Source organism: Agelaius tricolor, unplaced genomic scaffold, assembly GCF_023055355.1.
Source record: "Agelaius tricolor isolate 1412-34295 unplaced genomic scaffold, bAgeTri1.0.p SCAF_46, whole genome shotgun sequence".
NCBI classification, from domain to species: Eukaryota; Metazoa; Chordata; class Aves; order Passeriformes; family Icteridae; genus Agelaius; species Agelaius tricolor.
This window is the reverse complement of record NW_027269306.1, coordinates 2,482,749-2,502,395: the sequence shown is the minus strand read 5'-3', so window position 1 is coordinate 2,502,395 and position 19,647 is coordinate 2,482,749. Positions and strand designations below refer to the sequence as shown.

The following is a 19,647-nucleotide window of genomic DNA, read 5'->3' as shown; positions in this document are numbered from 1 at the left end:
AGGATGAGAGTGAAACTCTAATGTGTTTTTATACAGAAATCAAATTCATTGTGATTACATATTTATATTATGAATTCATTCTCTCTACAACGACATTTGTAATTTTAATAGAAGATTTCTAAAAAGGTAAGATATGAAGACTTGCCTAAGTTTAAAAATAAATATTAACCAGTATTAAAATCACATAACCTGCAGTGTTAACTCACACACCACAGGGGAACTAAGGAATATTAACTTAGGCTTGAATTCCTAAGACATTTTAAGATATTTTTCTCTGCCATGAAAGCAGAGCAGTTGGGTGCTGTTCTGGAACAAAAATGTGGGTAAGCTGTTACAGTGACTTGTCAGAGCACTCATTGGTTATTTCAATGGTTGGGGTTTCATCAGTGCTGCTCCTTCTAAACTTTGTGTAATGTAGGAGTAACTACTGCTGTCCTGAGCTTGACTACATGGAACTTTAAAGGTTTGATCACTACACCCACAGCTTAATAGGGGAGATGTCTATAGAGTCAAATATCTGAGAAAACTATCTGTCAAATATGAGAAAAATATCTGGTTTCTCTTAGTATCATTTTCTACGTGTTCCAAAAGTTTTCAACTGTGTTGAATAATTCAAACACTTGCATGCATTGTTTTCTGCTGTAAATATTTAATGCTGATATCTAGATTATATTCCTAAACACACAGATCTCAATCAGCTGGAAAAGCTATGTATCTATTTTCTAAAACCTCTAGCTGCAACCCTAAATTTAAATTATGAGTCATCTTTCCTTTTCTAAAACTATTATCTGTTAAAATTAAAACTAACTGGTTCATGTTCTTAGGCCAAAACTTCCAGACCCAAATCTCCTAGCTACATTTAGAAACTCCTGAACAAAAATTCAGAATATGACTGTGATTGATCAGTCCAGACTCTTATTAGCCTTAGATTTATAGAAGAAAATATTGATTACAAATCCATCAAAGATTACTTAACAGTCTGCAGAGACCTTTCTGACAGCAATAATTAAGAAGGGTTTAGTTTTCTTCTCCAGGTAACAGGTGATGTAACAGGGTCACCCAAAAGTGTGAGAGCACAAAACCCTGTGAGTGCAGATCCTGGTTCTAACACAGAACCCATCACCATCACTGGTGTGCCCTGTGCTCACAGATCTGCAGTTCAGCCTGGGAGATCAGGGGCTGATAAATAATATCCTCAGGGCTAAGGAATCCTGTCTGCCAGCTCCATCAGGATGGACCTGAACCTCTCCTGCACAGCTGGTACACTCAGACTAAGACCTGTGCTCAAAAGCTTCAGTTGAGTCCCAAGGAGTTGGTTTCACCATCATGAGCAGCTTCCCAGAAGTTGTTACTGAACTTTGAGCAGAGGAATAGCAGAATCATAAAATGTGGCTACTTCTATGTTCTTGAAGTATCACCAAACCAAAACTGCAAAGGTACAAAGGCCAAGCCACTTGAGCCGAAGAAATCCTGGAAATATTGGGAATTAGACTGATAAAATCCTTTGTGTTTCTTTTCCCTTGAACAATTTAGTTTTGACAGATCAGAATTTTGATTTAAAACAACATCTCAGAAAATTCAAGGTAAGCATGAGTCATGAACTCTCTGGAGTGGGATATAGAGCCATCTGCAAACCAACAAATATGCCAAATGAGCTCTCCCACAGACTTTCAGCACAGCTGCTGGTTAGAATTATGGCATGACTTTCTCTGGAGCCTCTAGAACACTAGAGCTAAGGGGGAGCAAGAAATCACCTTACTCATTCTCCATATCAGCAACCACTGAAACTTACTCAGTGAACTACTAAACCATGAGTGTAAACATTAAGATACCTAGAGCAAAGGGAAAAGAAGTGGTGTTTTAATTAGGTTTATTTTTAATTGCTATTTAGGATACCTTAAAATGACTATCCAACAGTACTGAGTGCTCTGAAATACCAAATCTCTTTTCAGTGTCTTGCAGAGTGTATTCAAACCCTGTGATTTTGATTCTGTGCCATTTGCTTTGACATTATGTTATCCTTAGTGCCCACATCATATTCTTACTGCATTAGCCAAGAGCTGTTGAAGAGTTACCAGCACTGTGCAAACACAGCAAGGTGCATTATCTTGGGAATTCTGTTGGCTCTGGAGCTCCCACAGGATGAGGAGATGCCATCTCCGTGGCAAGGCTCATTTTGCTGCAGCACAAGGCAAACACTGGCCCAGCAGCCAGGCTGGCAGCATTAGTGGGAGCTGATTGATCACCAGCACGGTGTTGCTGAGATATGGATTTGTATCTCAGCTTTTTATCACCGGGACTTGCACAAGGCAGTTCCTTATTTACAGACTCTGCCTCTATTAAGTGACATTATTAGGGGCTACTTTTGTTTAAGTGCCTCAAAGGCTCAGCACATTGGTGGTTTATGACATATAAGCTGTTTGATTCTGATGGTTTAGCCCTCACTTTTTTACACTGTAAATAGGACCTGCAGCACAAGAACATATGGTACGTAAAGAAATTAAAGCTAAAGTAAATGGCATTAAAGCAAATTCAAACAGAGCAATAAGATACTCAATCTGAATTATAAACCTGTATTAAGAGTTTTTTAAACAGGAAATAAAAGCTTAAATATGAAAAATAATCTTTTAGCTGTGTGTGTTTTGGTGTTTTTTTAGGACCATTTCAGGGGTTTACTGTGATTAATTTCCTTATTAATCCTCATTAATCGTTGTATAGTTAAATGAATAAAATAGGATAACTCTTAATAAGTTCTGAAACTAGTTCTGAATACAGCATTAGTTGTTTATCTGTTTAACTTCTGGGTTCATACCACATTGCCTCTGATACAGAAAAAATACATTATGCATTCTTAAAAGTTTATTACAGCAAAGACACTTGTTTCTATTTACAAATGTACATTTAGCACAAAACCAAAAAAGAGCCCTGCAAAACTGCCAGCCTAATGCTCACATTCCATATCAGATATCAAAAAAAAGGAAAACTATCTTTTCCTAACTTTGTAATACCATAGAGGTATTCAAAAGAGGAATTTCATTATACTTTCATGTAAATAGGAAGATTTCCCTAATTATTGTTCTACAGATAAACTCCAATACTATGTACTTAAACTGTAATTTCAGCACATGCCTAATTTATACCATTCAGTTTTATATGTGGCATTAGTTCCATCAGCCTGTAATCCAACTCCATCAAAGACAGGTTTCTGATACAGCTTTAGCTTTAGTGCACTCTGACAAAAATAATTTTCTCTTATGATGTATTCCTTCAGTTAAATAGAGCAGCAAGAGTATTTTAACTGCCACTGCTACTGTGCATTTCTACTCAGCTGAAATACCTCTTTCAGAACAACTTATTCAGCTTATGTATGATTTTTTTGTTTGTTTGTTTCTTTTCATTATAGCTTGGAAGGTTGGATTTGTTGTGTTTGGATTTTTTTTTAATCTCCTGGTATCTCCTTGGTTGTTTCCAGCAATAATGTATCTCATCTGTGTAATTTTACAGAGAGCAAATTGTAAACAGAGTTCTCCATACACACAAAGGCATCCTGAGTATATTCATGAATGAACCATCACCTCCAAGTAGGATCTGATTTTAGCATTCTCTTAGGCTTCAGGGTAAGAATTGTGTGTTACAATGCTTCTAGGCACAAAAATCCCAAACTTCAATGCTGTAAAATATGCCAACACTACCAATGACACAGTCAATACAGACCAAGAACAATTCCTACTAACATGGCTCTAAGGATTCTCCTTTTGGGGCAAATCTAAAGCAGGTGCTTACAGGTAATTTTCCCATTGTATGGCCATTGGTCTGCCACCTCCAGGAACTGGCTAGCTCAGAAAACCTATCCACTAGTTGGCAACCAGCAGCACAGACTGAAGCAGGGGTCTGAGCTGCCTAATTTGGCAATATTGCTGGCATCTGATATTCCCATTTACTGTGTAAGTCTGCAGACATGACAGAAACTTCCCAAAATAGGAGATAAGCCCTCAAGGAAAGCTGAGCAGTTGACTGTAAGAAAAACAAAGGCTGCTCTGACCTTACACACTTTGGAGTCACAGCATTCACACACCACTCAGATTTCCTGTTTGAAAAAAGGCAGTCAGTAGCCAAAAAAAAAAGTGCAAGACTCATGACATTTTCCAGGCTTTGTTCACTTAAGGAGTGGCACCTTCCCCTGGCAGAGAGACCCCCCAGCAGCACTCCTGGCCATCTGGAACCACAGCCCAGGCCTTTCCTCAGCTTGGACCATCTTTTTTTTCCAAAACCCACCTCAGGCAAGTATCAACAAAACAGCCAGTTCTCTGTACATCTGCTGCCATTATTTGCTGTGAGGAATTCTGTGTTTGAGTTAAAAGTGCATTCACTAAAAGAAGGAATCTGATGAGGCAATTGCCTAAACATAAATACATGTCATGTTTCCCCTCCCCAACAATTTACTTAGTGAGTAATCCAGCCTCAGTTAGGAACATAAAGTACAGATATCCACGTTGAGAATTTACCCTTCTGTAAAGGAAGTGTCTCCTGAACAGATGTTAAGACCTACCTCTTTACCAAGCACTAAAGGTAGAAGGAAAACAGGTATCAGGCACAAGAGCACTTCCATTTAGATAATTTCTCCTCCTAGATACAATTTATGGTGTAAGAATTACAAAAGCTTGCCCCTTCTCTGTATTTCCACACATTAGCCTTTATGAAAACAGGAAATGGACTCTGCATTCCCCATCTGGCTCTTTCTCCTCATATTTTGGATTAAAACTGGAGACAAGAAACCCTGCACTAGGGCAGAAATTGTTCTGCTGAATATTCACTTGGTCACTTCAGTGTTTCCAGAAAAGCTGATATCCTGTTTTAAGTACAGATCTTTCCTGAACTTCCTTTTCAAGACTAAGACAAGTGAGGAAAAAGATGCTCAGAGAAATTCAGTTTGTGTCTTCTGTCAGTGTACATAGAAGTCAGGTTGGTCTCCTCTGGGAAATGTGTATTCCATCACAATTATGAGCTCCACCAGAGCTAGAGGATTCCTTTAACTTGGTGAGAAAGGTAGGTTTGTGTTCTTTGGGGGTTTTGGTAGGTTTTCCCTTGGTTAAATGGTTAACACAATTTGATTTGTGGAAAAACTAAATGTTTTGTCCTCTCCTTCAAAATCTCACAGAGAATGTGTTCCTTCTTTATGCCCACAAGTGAGCAAAGTCTAAGAACAGCAGCTCCAGTGGCTCTGGCATGACAGCAGCAGTGCAGATTAGAGGCAGGTGCCCAAGGTGTCATGCCTCAACACTGGAGTGAAAGGAACAAATTCAAACCCTCAGAGCACAGTGTGACTCATGTCCTTACTTCCTGGCGCTAAACAAGAATTTTTGCTTTAAGTAAAGCCAAACTCCACTTCAGCTGCTCAATACAGATGAAGCAATGCTAGCTGGAGGCTCCCTGGTGAAGGTGGCTGCCTTTATGGAAGCTAAATTCTTACAGGATTTCTGTGTCACAAACTGGAGCTGCCTGGAAGGAGTGTTCCACAAAATTCTCCATCTCCTCAGCACAGGACTTTGGCCACATGCTCATTCTTCTTATTCTGAGGATGGAGTGGATATGAAAGGGCAAAATCACAGGTTTGTTTAAAGATTATGTGGGAATATCTGATGGCTTCACAAGTGCTGAATAGAGGTAACAGTCAAACACGCTTCTGGGACAAGAAAAAACCTACATTTTTCTGTGATCATTACTCCTGAGGATTTTTCTCATCATAGCCTAAAAAAAAGTTGCTGAAAACATTTTGTCACTGATCTTCCCAAACTTCTGTGAACTCTATCTGCATATGGACAAATGAACATTGAGATTATTTTTCCCTTTTCATTGCATCACCTGACCTTTTGGCCAAGTTAGGAAAATCTCTACTTTTCCAACCATACTAAGGAACATTAAAATATTGCTAGATTGAAATAGAGATACACTAAAGTATAATTTTGAAAAAAAAATCTGCAAAGCTATTGCAGAGTCAAATATTCACTTCTTAGTGTTTAAAATATAGGAATAGTTTTGCCTGAACACCAAGCACCTGCACCTCTCTTTTGTACTGCACTTTGTACAGAGAATTTCAGAGTATTCTTCCAAAGGGCACAGCAGAAATATTATCTGTCTACATTTCCTACAGAAACAAAAGGCAGAGGAAGACAGATTTGCATAAATAGTCTAAAAGTACAACATTTTACTGTACATAATCAATAATTTATTAATGTCATAATTTATGATTTATTATGATTCTCAAATATTGCAAATCCTTTAGAGACCACCAGGCCTACTTAAGTAATCCTTAATTTACATAGGAAGAAACTCTAATACTTACATAGCTGTGACTCTTAAGGAAATCTGAAGGGTTGCTTGTGCAGACTTTATCCCCTTCCAAGCCAATTACTCTTTTACAGATATTTGATTTGGGGTCATTTGGGCTTTTCACAATTACAATATCTCCTCTGAGAGGGAAAAAAACAGACAAAAACAAACAGAAGAACTCTAGTTACAAACTATTTGGCTGAGTACGTGAGCATCCATGTATCTACTCCAAAAATATTCACACACATTAAAGATAGTCCATTGTGCTGGAAATTCTTGTGTACAATTTTGGTTTCTTCAGTTTTACTCAGGTGTAATTTCCCAGAGTTTTAAAAGTTGAGTGAATTTTTGTTATTGAGATCATTTATGAAACATTTAAGACTACAACCTGAGACCAGTAATGCCCATAGCTGGTTTTCAAGACCAAACTGCTTAGAGAAGTTACATTCTACTCAGTAGAATCATTCAGGGGGAGAGAAAAAAAAGGATTTTTTCTATTTTTTGGACAAAGCTGCGATAGTGACAACAGTCTAAATCCAAGCTGAATTTTGACAAGATGTTCATTGGGCTGTTTGTAACTTTAAGATCCTTTAGACACAATGAAAAATTACAAGTTAGAAGCAGCAAAATACACTAAAGATCAAGGGCAGAATGTGGTTATTGACAAGCCCTGGCAAAGGGAATGTCAGATGTGCTCCCAAGAGAGCAGCGTACTTTCGGATGCAGTAAAAGTGGCGGCTGAGGTTCTCCGAAAAGACAACATCAGAGTTCTGAATGGTTGGTTCCATGGAAGGTCCAGAGCACTGCAAATGAAAAAGAAAGGAGAAGAAAATTACTATTTCAAACTGCTTCTTTCTAAAATAAACTTATATTCAAGTGGTATGCTAGTAAATTAGAAAAGATGGAATGTAGAGAACTAAAAGTGAGCTTCTCCATGGAATGTGTGATGCATTTCAAAGCTGAGGGGAGCCCCCAGAGCACCTCTAACTAACTCTGTTACAGCTCCATATTTCCTTGGGGTTGGTCCTGAACTGCACTAGGTGCTATAGGCCCTTATGGATTCCTTTCAGCACTGCATCTCCAAGAAATTTTTAGGAGTAGTGCTCAAAGCCCTACCAGCTTACCCCTTTCTCTTCTCTGTGACACAGAATCATCACAGAAGCTGCAGGAGCAGCTCACAGCCAGAATCCCCCATGCCCAGCAGCAGTATCTGCCAGATTGAGGAGATTGAGGATGTGGGGAGGAGGGGCAGGGAGCATTAAACACCCAAAAATTTGGCCAGAGTATGAAACAAAGGCATTTCCTATCACTGACTCCAGGGTTTCTTAAAGGATGGACTCTGTGCAAAAGGCTTAATCAGAGTTTCCCATTTACTTCAGTGATGCCTCGAGCAATAACACATCAGAAAACAAAGTACAAATAACTTTCACAAAGGCTGGACTTGCTTCCCATAAACTGTGTTAAATGCTTTGAAGAAAATTACAAAACCTGAAATATTGGCATCATCACACAGAAAACTGTCAGTATTACAGTTTTATCCCCTTTGAAATGTCATGAAAATGAAGAGTTACCACAACAATTCCTCCAAGGTACTCGAAGGCACAGTGTGCTATGCAGCCATACTGCACCGTGTAGCCCAGAAATCGGAAGGTTTTTCCTAGGGCATTGCGAAGCATCCTACAGTGGTACGGTGCCCAGCAGCTCTGCAGCAAAACACAAGAGGAGCATTCATTGGAGAACAAGCAATCCTACATTTACAAACCCATCCCTAGTGTATAACAGGTGGACAAGATGAAAAAAACCCAACAGTGTAATGATACCAACAAATAATCAGACAGACCTGAAGAGGTGCACAGAGAAATAAGGCATCAGGTCTTCTGTTCTCAACTGTAGCACAGTGCCATAACTTCTGCAGTTAGAGAAGTTTTTATTTACATTAGCCTGTAAATATTTTCTGACCCCCTTCCCCAAATATTCAAGTCCAACTCTGATTAGGAGATCCAATTCCTACAATGCTAATCTAAATAAAATGTTTCTGTACCACAGTTTGGTGGTTACGCTTAAGGAAGTGGAAAACAGACATAATGAAGTAATTGAAACAAGTTCTACATTCTGCAAAAAACCTGTTCCCCTTAAACTCCTGAACTAAAACCATGAACTAAAACCACTGCAAGATTTCCCTCTTTTACTAAGATGGGACAATAGAGTTTGCTGAGCAAATACATTATGTTGAAAAGAAGAAAAGGAAAAATGCTGTGTAAAATATGCCCACTTCAAAAAGAAATAAAGACACCTTCTTCTACATTTCACTAATGAAATTAAGGAATTTAAAAGCACATGGATTCATTTTCACCAGTCTCACTAGAATTTAATGGCAGTTTTGCTTGACTACATTCCAAAGACAACCATTATTGGGAGCAAATATTCTCTAACAAGTTCATTTCCTTGTTCCAAAAGAGAGGTCCTTTTTTATCTACATAAACTTCTCTGCACTAGAACAGCTTAAACCAAGCTGTGATTCATCATTCACTATCTGACCATTTTCACAGTAATGACCCAAATTACAATGCCAAACAGAAAAGTCCTGATTTTTGTCACTGGCAGATGCAGCACCCAGCACAACACACTGCAGGAACTGGAACACTCCCCTGGAAGGGGAATGCACTTTCAGCAGAATCCATCCTGGTGAGGCACAGAAGTGGTTGGCTCTTCTCAATTCAGTGCACCAACCAATGCCTTACTCTTAGGCCAGACACACTGAGAGCCCAGAGCTGTGACACAGGTGATAAAAGGAAGGTGGAGGCACAGCAGATGAATCTGAGTTGCAGAAGTAGGTGAATGCACAACTATGATTTCAGAGAAATCTATCATCAATACTTCTTAACAGCACCTGCTAAAAAGGAGCCTCACATCGCTTCTCAGTTCAGGAAGAAAGAAAAATACTGCACAAGCATCCACTATTTTTGCCCCATGCTATTCAGAAACCTTATATTAACACATTAACTATCACCCTGATTTTTTAAGATTTTCTAAGCCTTCTGATGTTTGCATTCTTGTAACGAACTTTCTCACACACTTTCTGTAAATAACTCATTGTTTTGCATTCTTTTATGGAGGAGGAGAAATTTGAAGCACTGTTGGTTTGTCCAGTGTCATTGGAGAGGGGGCACTTTCACCCTCCAATCCACTGTCACTTTTGGAAATCTATAAATGTTGGAATCAGAAATTAAAAAGTCTCTTTTTACCTTGAAAAAAGCAGCATGTCTGCATCATTTCGTGTCCTATAGTGACATTAACATATTAAGGTAGTAGAGAATTTAGGCACCTGTGGGTACTGCAGGTAAGCAAACAATGCATTACAATGCCCAGAGTACACAGATCAAACTGGGACAAATAAACAGTAACAACATCAAAAGAATGTGCAAGCCTCCCATGCCGCCAGCTGTCAGGTTGTAACTAAAATATTTTTATTATGGAAGTCCAGACAACTGCTATACATGTCAGAAAACAAGTTTCAAAGTGATTGTAAGCTGTTTCCTTTTGGATTTTGGGTGACACAAATCTAGGGATAGTTACCCTGGACGTGTGTTTCCTTGGGATGCTTGTGAGTAGGTTTGGGAGCTATTCAGGGACACCCAGGGCTCAAAGTGAGCTTTGCCTGCTGCCACAGCTGCCATGGTAAAAAACTAACCACAAGGACAGAACATGAGTCAAGAGCTCTCAAATTTTGTTCCCAGTTCTCTATTTAAAATAAATTCTTAATGCCTGAGACATAGATTTCACCAACCCCTTCTTATAAATGTAGTACAAAGGATTTTTTTAAATGCTCAAGCTTATCAGATTTTATGAAAACAATCAAAAAATTCTTAGTTTTCTATAAAAGATTTTGACTACTACTCAAGAAAGTTAATTTCAAATGAAGACACATATATACTTGGATTATAGAGTCTGACCCTGGCAAGGTACCTCCTGAGTATGGGAGGGTGTTTTAAATATTAAGGTTCATCTTTAGATATCTAATATTCACTCCAATAACTAAAATCCTGAGTTTCCATGTCATTTTAAGTAACGACTTCTAGTTAATAACTGGTTGTAGCAAGTTTAGTAAAAAAACCACCAGACCAAACTAGTTTATTAAAAAAAAAAAGCCACACAGAGAAATCATTAACTTGAGCATCATTAAAATGTAATTGTTAATAAGTATAATTGTTAAAATCTAATTGTTTCCTCTGAGAACTTCATGTCATTATATTTTTGAAACAATGTCATATTGTTGATCACAAGGAAGTAAACACAGTTTTCCACATCACACAATTTTAATACAAAGTACCATCAGCAGGCAACTCCACCAGATCAAACATAAGACCATTAAGCACAATAAAATTATTTAAGTCACAGGCCCCTTGAAAACTTAATGGCTCTGTAGTATAAACATCCTTATTGCAGAATGGCCTAAAACCTAATTACTTCCAGGTACTACCTACTATCATATAGCAGGTAGCTGAAAAATTTCTACCAAAATCAACATTGGCTAAAAAAGGTCACACATCCATATTTATCACAGAGAACACAATTTCATTATTTTACCACAAGTGTATAGTTGTAAAATACAGAGCAAGTAAAATGCAAAATGTAATTACAAGTATCTTCTGTTCCCTTTTCCTCCCACAGCCTGTGCTTTCATCGCTCGGTTTTTGTTTGTTTGTTTATAAAATTAATCACAGCTAGCAGGGTAGAAATCACTTTGAGCCTCATGAATGACATCCAAGAGATGGGAAAGGATTAGTTCTCAGTTGCTGCCAGTTATAGCGCCAGGTGGCTTTTTCTGCAGCGAAGGTGTTACCGATAATCCCATTACATTGGTACTAAATCTTGCAGACATCAAAATTATCACCAAGGTTCCTTTTCATCCCATCCTTTCCAAATGACTGGAAGTCGCTTCACCTGAAAGAAGTCAAATCCACATGCAGCTGCTGTTTTAGCAGCCAGCGGACTCCCTGAGAATGCCAATTGTGATCCAATTTCGCTGTGCTGGTGGCCCCCTATTCCCTGTCCAATAATACATCTGTTAAAAAATCCTACAGCTACAAATCAAGTTTAATCCTACCAGGGACCTCATGTTGGTCTTGTCTTCCAAAAAGGCAGCAGGTCTTGCTGTCTATCTCTGCCAGTGTCTGGGGAATACTCTTTAAATCCCAGCTCTACTTAGAAGAATAAGCTAAGGATCACAAAACATGACCTCAAAAACCCTGATATGACTATATTCTGACCCAGAGGCATTCATTCTAGGTGAAGATTAGAACTTTGCATAATAAGATTACACAGCAAGTGAATGATATCAAGGGACTATCCATATGCAGCCGCCTGGTTTTCTATAGACAGCCTGTGCTCTGCAATATGCAGTGCAGACGAAACAGAGCTTGGGCTTTCTAGCTGAAATAAAATAGATTCACATAAATTAGTTGGCCATTTCCAGATTCCTAAATCCCCTATTACATCTTTTATTGACAGCTCCTGTGAGGATAGCACAAATGGTATTCTCTTTGTACTCTTTGCTTCTGTAGCACCCGCACTCTGAGGGAAATGGACGTAGGTTGTCTAGAAATTAACATCTTGTTTGCTGTAATCTTGGATTACAATTATTGTGTATATAATAAAATTAGAAAATCAATGAGCAGATTTACCATTTCCAGAAGACCAGTGGCATTGTGTAACACAATTTAAGATACAGTGCTGAATTTTTAAATACAGGAAAATCAAAGTTGAAGGCACTGAAAGTGTGACTAAACAAATCACTGCACTTGGCACTAAACAGATTTTTCACTTTCATAAAACATCTCCTGTCGTATTTGCTTTATATCATGTTTCTCAATTCTGGAATCTCATTGAATATGTAGTGAGAGATTATCAGTTTTTCCTTCTACAACAAAAACTCTTCTCCTAACATTCTCCACTTCTAACCAGACACCTTTCTCTACACATAACTTGCACCATCTCGTTCCCACAGAATTACTCGGAGATTACTTGAAAAAACAATCCAAAAACTCAAACCAAAGAAAAAATTGCACACTGACTAGGCCATTTAAATATTTATGTTTGAACTGTTATTTATATTAAACTATTATTTTAAAACTTCTGCATGAAACTGATGTCACATGCGCTAGAAGAGCAAAGGGTGTAGATCTTGTTTATTTGGATGCTTCCCATATTAGATTCACAATGTTTTAAGTGTATATATATATATATGAATATACAAAATATAAATATACAAAATGCTTTAAATATTCTAATTTCAATCTGAGGATTCTGAACATCTAAAGCAAAACAAAGAACCCTTTTCAAAAGGTCCCTCTGTGCTGGAGATCAGAAGAATTGCTTTTTATTTCCAGCTGTTGCTTTACTCTGGAAGAAACACTGGACTTGGTCTGGCAAATGTGAGCAAGCTTGGTGATATTCTGGAAGAGATTACATTTTTACACATTATCTCTACTAGGCACTGGCAGTTTGTCTCCAACGAGAGCTCCTTCAGCTGCTGATCTCAAGCTGACAAGGAGTTTAATCCTGTAAACATAACACAATTGGCTGGTGTTAAATAACCAGAGACTACAGACAAGAATGAGCAATTTCCCAACACAGATTTCAGGTAGTTCTCACTGGTTCTATTTACCTTTGGGAAGCAGCTCCTAACACTTGCACAACCCTGAATAAAACGCTGTTTTAATGGCCAGATGCATTCCAAAGCTTGTCCTCCTCTGCAGCTCCATTCACTCCTCTTTGCTGAACAGTGAAATCCAGACAGCTGAGCAAAGGCATGGTCATACACGGGCCTCTGAGGGATGCCAAAATACTCACTTTACAGTCTTCTGCAACAAGGTCAAAGTCAGGACAACCACCAAAGGTCTGGCAGACACCACAGTCACTTTCCTGGTAACTGAGAAAATCGGGCTGTGCCCACGTCACAATGGTCAAATAACTACATGTTTATCTCCAATTTCAATACATTCACTTCCCTGAGACACAGACATATAAACATTGAAAATTCATTTCAGTTTTATAAGACAAAGAATTACAAGCCTGATTTTCACATTAGGCACTAAAAATCTACAACCCTACAAAAGCTGAAGCTGCCCATGGCTCACGTGTCCCCTGCACTTCCCAGCTGACACATCTTATGGAAATATGATTTGGAAATACTGCTCAAAGCAGCGAAGAGAAGAGGGATGAATAACTCCCTTGTGCACTGAGAACTAAAAAGGCTGTTTACTTGAAATATTTTGTCATTACAAAGATGATGGTTTGCTGGTAAAAACCAGCCAACCCATCAAAAACACCACAAACAAAAACCCAAACCCCCTCCACATTTCAGTACACCATCAGCAAGATTATTTAGAAAAACCACAATTGTCTCCATCTTATTGCCAGTGTTGGTCTCAGAGAGAATGCCATCATTGAAGAGAGCTCCACAGTAGTTTAAAAACACAGAAGTCACAAAGTATCAAATCTTTAAACGAACAGTAAATCAAACAAATAAACAAAGCATTAAACATCTGAAAAATACAAAAGCAAAAAACAAGACCAGTTTTAGCACTGTCAGAAAATAGCAGTGAAGAATCCTTCTGTATGTTTATCAATACTCCCCAGTTATCAGCATCACCTTCTAATGAAATAGCTTATGCACACTCTGCATTAAAAAAATGTGTTAAAAACAGGAGAAAGGCAACACAGTCAGACAAGAGAGTGCTCAGTATTTACATTTTCCAGTTACCTGAATGGAAGAAAAATGCAAATCAAGTGGTTATCACTGCTGATATTCTACAAAAATGTTGAGCGCTTTCCCAAACTGCTTTTTAGTTACGAAGTTCTAAATACACACATGTTCATGGACTCAAGGACTTTTTTCAGAGCAAAATGGTAGTTCAGGAGAGTTTATGCAGTAAAAATAAACTGTAATCAGTATTTTTGCTCATTGCTCAATAAAATTTTATTAGTTATTTCTGAGCTGTTTTATGTGTAAAACACAAGTTCTGTAAGGTCTTCTCCACTTAGAGATACAAGTATAAAAAAGTTCCAAACATCAAAAGATGAGTGCAATGATATTCAATCTAAGTTAATCCCCAGACATCCAAATCCATGAATAAAAATTCATCAGTTTTAAATACACTGAGCCTATTAAGCAAGAACAAAAGCATATGCACAAAAGAGCTTTTAATATATTTCAAAGCCCACAAGAGGCACGGTCTCATTAAAATTATAAATTACACAAACATGGAATAAAGATTCAAACTGCAGTGCAGCTAAGCAGATTACAGCAAACCCCGCGTTCCATATGATAACACACCATGGCCCTCCCAGATGGGGGCTTGGAACAAAAAGGCCATCACTGCAGCTAGGGAAAACCTCCTTGTGATCTCTGCTTTCTGTTCAGCAGATGACAGCCAAATAATATGTTGATTATTCTGTTTGTGCTGCTAAGCTTGTAAGATGGAATAAAAGCGATATGATCTATTGTGAACTCCATGCTAATGTGTTGCTCCACTCATAAATAATATACTGAATTTATTCTGAAACTATCTTTTTATCTGACTTCCAGGTTTTAAATGCATGAACTAAAACAGAAAGCCAGCATAAGCTATTATTTAATTTGATGGTTTAAAATAAAAGATACAGCTGACACAATAATAAATGTGAAAACTGACTACTTAGTGAATCAAGTAAGTAGAGGTGCCTTTCTCCAATTTAGTAAATGATCCTAAGCTGAGGTGCAGAGCACGCTCCAGCCCCACAAACTGCACCAAACACATCACCAAGCAGGGCCTGCATGGCTCATGTTACCACAGACGTCCAGCCCAAACAGGAGTTTCAAATGAGGACACAAGTACTTGTGAAACACAAAAGCAGTACAGAAACAATCACTGTGTAACTTCATTAGTACTGTCTCCCTGCATTGCCTTCTTAAAAACTTTTCAGGTTTTGAATAAGTCCTAAGCTTTTATTTCATCTACATTTGCTGATCTGGTTTGTTCCAAAAGTACAGAACATGGCTTGCCCTTTCCTCCATAATACATTGCTTTTCTAAAAGGAAGATCAGTGACTGGTCATACAGCTCCTTTCACAGATACTTTGTGCATGCTAAGAAAATTGATGATATTCCTACAACTTAATGCTTGTGAATTGCAGTTCTTTTGTGCCAGAAATGTTAAAAATTCTATTAAAAATTCACTGTGGCTTGGCAATAGCATGAGAACACCAGGACCAAACAGTGAACACCAAGATCAAACAGTGCTTCACACTTCTCGGACCAATGGAAGCACAACTGAGAAAAGGTGGAAGCATGAGGCTCTAAGAATGTGCAACAGTTTTCACAGAAATATAAGAGCAGGATGTAAAAGGAAAAAAAAGCTCCATTACCTTTCTCCCTCTGCTAGGGACACTGTCACAGTCACAATCACAGAAATATTTTCAATCACAGAAATATTGAAAACATGGCTACTGAAGAGACACAGGTTTTTTAATAAACCTAAGGGCTAAAATTTCAGATGAATTACCCCCTCAGCGCAATGAAATAAGACATTCTATTCTTTCCACACAAAACCAAGACAGGACTTTAAAGCAATTAGTGAAGCTCACATTTCCAGCAGCACCCACAAAGAAATTAAACTCACAGTTCATTTTCAAGATTATTGTTCTGCAGGTTTCAGTAATCTTGTGTGTTCCACTCACAATACACTGAGTTATTCTGCAGTAACCACTTACAGGACTGTTATTTCTAGGACCTTTGATAACATTTTGGCCTTCCCTCAATCTGTTTCAGCATCTACAGTTTTAAATGTGAATTCATTTTTATTCCTTTTACATATATTATCTCACACAAAATGCAATTCAAGAGGGGGGGAAAATTGGAAAAAATAGCAGCCCTGCTCCCAGATAGATGCTCCTGAAATGGGGTTGCCACAAAGAACTTTTGGCATGGAATTGGCAGGCTCAGTGTAGGGGATGGAAGCTGAATCCACTGAGATAAAGAATAATGATGATTTGCTAAAATACAGCCTGGCTACAAAAAAAGGCTAGATACTCATTATTATATTTTATTCTAGTTTATTATTTCACCAAAACATTATTCCAAATTTGAAACAACTTAAGTTTCCCTAAGTAGCCAGTTGTGAATCTAGCTTTACAATGAGTTTTACTAGGTTGCTTGCTTGTCTTACATCCAACTTTATAACTCACACTGAAAAATCCCAATTTTACTTCCTGACTACTTAAAGACCAAAATTTTCTTCACCTGCCCCTCAGTGACCAAATTAGTTTACCACTGTCGTCAAATTTTTTGAAGAGCAAGCAATACACATCTCTACAGAATTATTTACTGCAGGACACCCTAGCCCATGCCTCACTCTGTGGATGGCCAGAGTGCTGTGAGAGTCAGTGGGAGCTGAAATATCAAGTTAGCATTCCTGTCTGCAATATCTATGGGAGACAATAACCACAAAACATCATTGGCCAGTACCAGAAACCTGAGGTTCCTTCCATGTTTGTGGCTCTCATCAGGAAGCATGAGAAATACAAGGAAAATCATCTCTATTAAATACAGCACTAATCTGTATGATGCTTATTAAGACACTAAATTAAACTCACAATTCACTTTCAAGATTATTGTCCTGCAGGTTTCAGTAATATTTTACTGTACAGTTCTGAAATTATTTTAAAGGTTACTTTATGTTTCTGTAATTTCTTGTCTTCAGCACATACTACTTTAACTCATGTCTCCTAATTTACTTCTATTTTAAAAGAGCTGTTTAAATTTGACACACGTTTAAATTTTTTTCCCTGTTGCTCAAGATACGCATAAGGATGAATTTGAGTAACATCCAGAGGCTTTCTGAATAAGATCTTATGTTTTATATAATATCATACAACTGGCAAGTCCTAAACCCTCCAAATAATTCTTTCATTTGCCACAGACAAACTGAATAAGCAGTCTTTAAGCTTTTTCACACTGAAAAAACCCAGGTCTTTTGGTGTCAGAGCTTCCAGGATTAAACATTCTTTCCAGTTGTTGGCTCATGGCCTGAAGATCCTGCACTTTCAAACTTATCCCATTCCAGCTAGTTCAAAGATCAGGAAAATGAAGCCATCTTCTTTGCAGCCATAATCCACGACCCATGCTGTTAGATACTTAAGAACATCTCCAAAGCAAACTACCCTGTTTCAGCTCCCAGCAGGAGCTCAGCAGGGCGTGGCTCACATGACTGCGAGCGCAGCCTGGTCAGGTGACTCGGTGCCTAATCTGATTTGGTGCCTGTAAAACTTTAATCAGTACAGTCTCATACCAGCACATTCCACAACTGATGAGAGAAGCAGCCTGGCGATGGAACTGCAAACTCTAATAAGATTATGATTACAACAGCTACTGACTGGGATGTGCTTTTCTGGTTCTCTATCCCACACATAAATCCATCAGAAAAATATCACTGAAAGCTGGTCTGGCAGACATATATAAATGAAATTAATTTGAAATAAAATGGGCTGGTGTTTTATTCCAAAATGAACAGCATTTTGTTCAAAGACAAGAGCATACATGAATCTTCTGCAGCACAACTAAAATCCAGCAAAACCATTGATTTGAAAGCAAAGACATCAGAACACATCCATCAGTAGTAACACCCTGTTGTTGAGAACACTGCCCACACAGTGCTGCTGCTGTTACCTTGCCCTATGATGCTACATGGGCAACCCACGTGGTAAAGAGAGGCCATGACAAGTGTGCTTCCTCTTACTGATGCCTTCTGTCCCTTCGTGGTCACCAAAGCTGATGCCTTGTGCAGGCTGCCCCAGGGCAGAGGCTGGGCAGAGCTAAAGAATCAAGCAGGGATGGATTCAAAGCATCTCCTCCATGGATCCACCTTGGGCAGCACCAGAGCCCAGCCAGGCCTGCACCCAAGATGAACCAAAATGGCCCCAAAATGCCCCAGCGCTCCCGGGCTCTCTCCCTGGGATCAGTTCTGCTCCATTTGCATCTTGCAGTTCATTGTCCCATTCCAGCTTTAGCCCCTGCAGTCCCACCCTGCTTGTTTTTCTCTCTGCAGCCCACGGGGTTTGTGCTCTGGGGCTGAGATTGGGATCATTTGTCCTTGGTGCCCAGCTGGAGCAGGAATTGTTTTGTCTCCCTGCTCTGTGCACAGAGCTCACCATCCCCTCATGTGAAGCTCAGGAAATACACACTAAAGCAGCACAGAATGGGAAAAATATAAAAGCTAAACCTGAGGTATCATTATCAACCACAAACAGCCAAAGCACACTTCAAGGCCTGCTATTCTGGGGACACCAGGATTTCCCCCAAGTCTGTAGGCTACAGTTTTAGAAGAGAAATGTCAAACATACTTGCAGATCAAATTCCAAGCATAACCTTTCCCCAAATGTTCTGACTGCTCTCTCACTTAAAATTGTATTCCCTCCATTTTATTTTTTTTTTTCCTTAGGGAATTTTTACCCCAAATCCTCTTAATCCATCTTAGAATCTGCAAGCAGCTGAACTGGACCAGGAAGTTTGCAAGAAGAGGAAAACAGAGAGCTTGATTTCTCCACAGCACAATTAGGATTTGCAGTTAAACTGACATCCCCATTTGACCAGCTCTACATGACAACATGTGAGCTCTGAGGAAGGAAAGTTGATTATTCTACAGTTTGAGACATCCCAAAATAGACAAAAAATGTTTAAACCTCTCCATTCTCCAATGAGCTGAGTAGGACCCCTGTCCATTGCCATAGCTCAGCTGACAAGAAATAACTCCCTAAGACACTTCCTGAGCACTGGAAATCATTTCCATGTTCTTAGCCTCTCTGCATTTCCATTCCACCCCTAGAGCAGGAGCAGTAGGATTTATCTAGCTCATCATGTGCATTTGAGGATTAGGGTAATGTCTAGAATCACAATTGCTGTGGTCTTCCTTTCTGCCAGACAGCAGATCTTAGTGGGATCTTCTATAACGAATGAAAATTCACCTTTTCAAAACTGGACATGTGAATATAAGCAATTCTTCAGTATCACTCAAAAAGGGTGAAAAAAATATTGTTATTCCTGAAAACGAAACACCGTTGATTTAAAAATAATTAACTAAAAAAATATGAAGTTAAACTTGCATTAAATTAGTCCTTTCTCTGAAATTTGTCTGAAATAGAGGTAAAGTCAGATGTTGTAAGCAGTATTTCCATAAGCACATATGCAGTTGGAAAGCTTTATTGTATTAAAATGTTAACATTTGAAAAATCCCCCACCGATTGAAAAATAGCTTATTTCCACTCACTTTCTAAATCAGT

The 19,647-nt window shown here is 38.6% G+C and overlaps 1 protein-coding gene across 1 annotated transcript in view; it reads right to left on the bottom strand.

The window, feature by feature from the left end:
- IMMP1L (inner mitochondrial membrane peptidase subunit 1) overlaps window positions 1-19,647 on the bottom strand; it is a 32,319-nt gene that overhangs the window by 10,018 nt on the left and 2,654 nt on the right. The window contains exons 2-4 of the mRNA XM_071455255.1: window positions 7,902-8,033; window positions 7,045-7,133; window positions 6,344-6,470 (exon numbers count right to left, since the gene is read on the bottom strand). Of these exons, the coding sequence (XP_071311356.1) occupies window positions 6,344-6,470; window positions 7,045-7,133; window positions 7,902-8,033 (348 nt within the window). The remainder of the gene's footprint in view (window positions 1-6,343; window positions 6,471-7,044; window positions 7,134-7,901; window positions 8,034-19,647) is intronic.